The sequence below is a fragment of the Orbicella faveolata genome, unplaced genomic scaffold (genome assembly GCF_042242905.1).
Source record: "Orbicella faveolata isolate gen_17 unplaced genomic scaffold, um_ofav_v1 contig_48, whole genome shotgun sequence".
Lineage (NCBI taxonomy): Eukaryota > Metazoa > Cnidaria > Anthozoa > Scleractinia > Merulinidae > Orbicella > Orbicella faveolata.
Window position 1 is genome coordinate 415,001 of NW_028301578.1, and position 622 is coordinate 415,622.

The following is a 622-nucleotide window of genomic DNA, read 5'->3' on the forward strand; positions in this document are numbered from 1 at the left end:
AGTGCTTATAGTCTACTTAGTTCTCAAGGTGATCAGACAGTTGAGGTAAATATTTCTGACACTTACAGCACACCTGGCACAGTGAACGATGACCCGTACACCACAAGCTCTCATCATATGGAAAAGGACCGGCATTCTACCAACATAGGAAAATCATTTAGGCGGCGAATTAGCCATAAGTTCAAGAGAAGTGATAAAAGTAAAGGAAACCTCATCGCTCAAACAGAATCTAATGTTCTAAATTCTGAGAGCAGCACTATTCCACCTTCTTCTCTTAATCCCCCCGAGCCGCCAGCTCCTCACTTTTCTGCTTCACCTCCACCGCCTTCTCCATCTGATCCAGCGCCAACCTCTCCTCCATCTGACATGCTGCCACCGCCACCTCCACCTCCACCTCCTCCAGCACCTAGTTCATCTGCTCCAGCTTCAGGGGAAGACAATTCATTTGCCGCCATGTTACAGGCACGCAAGAAAAATATTATTGGCTGAAAATGTATTAATTGCCTAATAAGAACACGTTTAGATTTGGACTAGCGAAGCATTGTCTGAATTAAAAGACGTATTAACACAATAAAACGTGATTTAATATATTGTTTGTTTTGTTTTCTTCTTTTTCCAAGAT

General features: G+C 42.9%; 1 protein-coding gene across 1 annotated transcript in view; it reads left to right on the forward strand.

Moving 5' to 3' along the window:
- LOC110068953 (unconventional myosin-If-like) overlaps positions 1 to 566 on the forward strand; it is a 37,468-nt gene extending 36,902 nt beyond the window's left edge. Inside the window, exon 31 of the mRNA XM_089281247.1 lies at positions 1 to 566. This exon is cut by the window's left edge and continues 677 nt beyond it. Within this exon, the coding sequence (XP_089137373.1) occupies positions 1 to 489 (489 nt within the window). The 3' untranslated portion in view covers positions 490 to 566.
- The last annotated feature ends 56 nt before the right edge of the window (positions 567 to 622 follow it).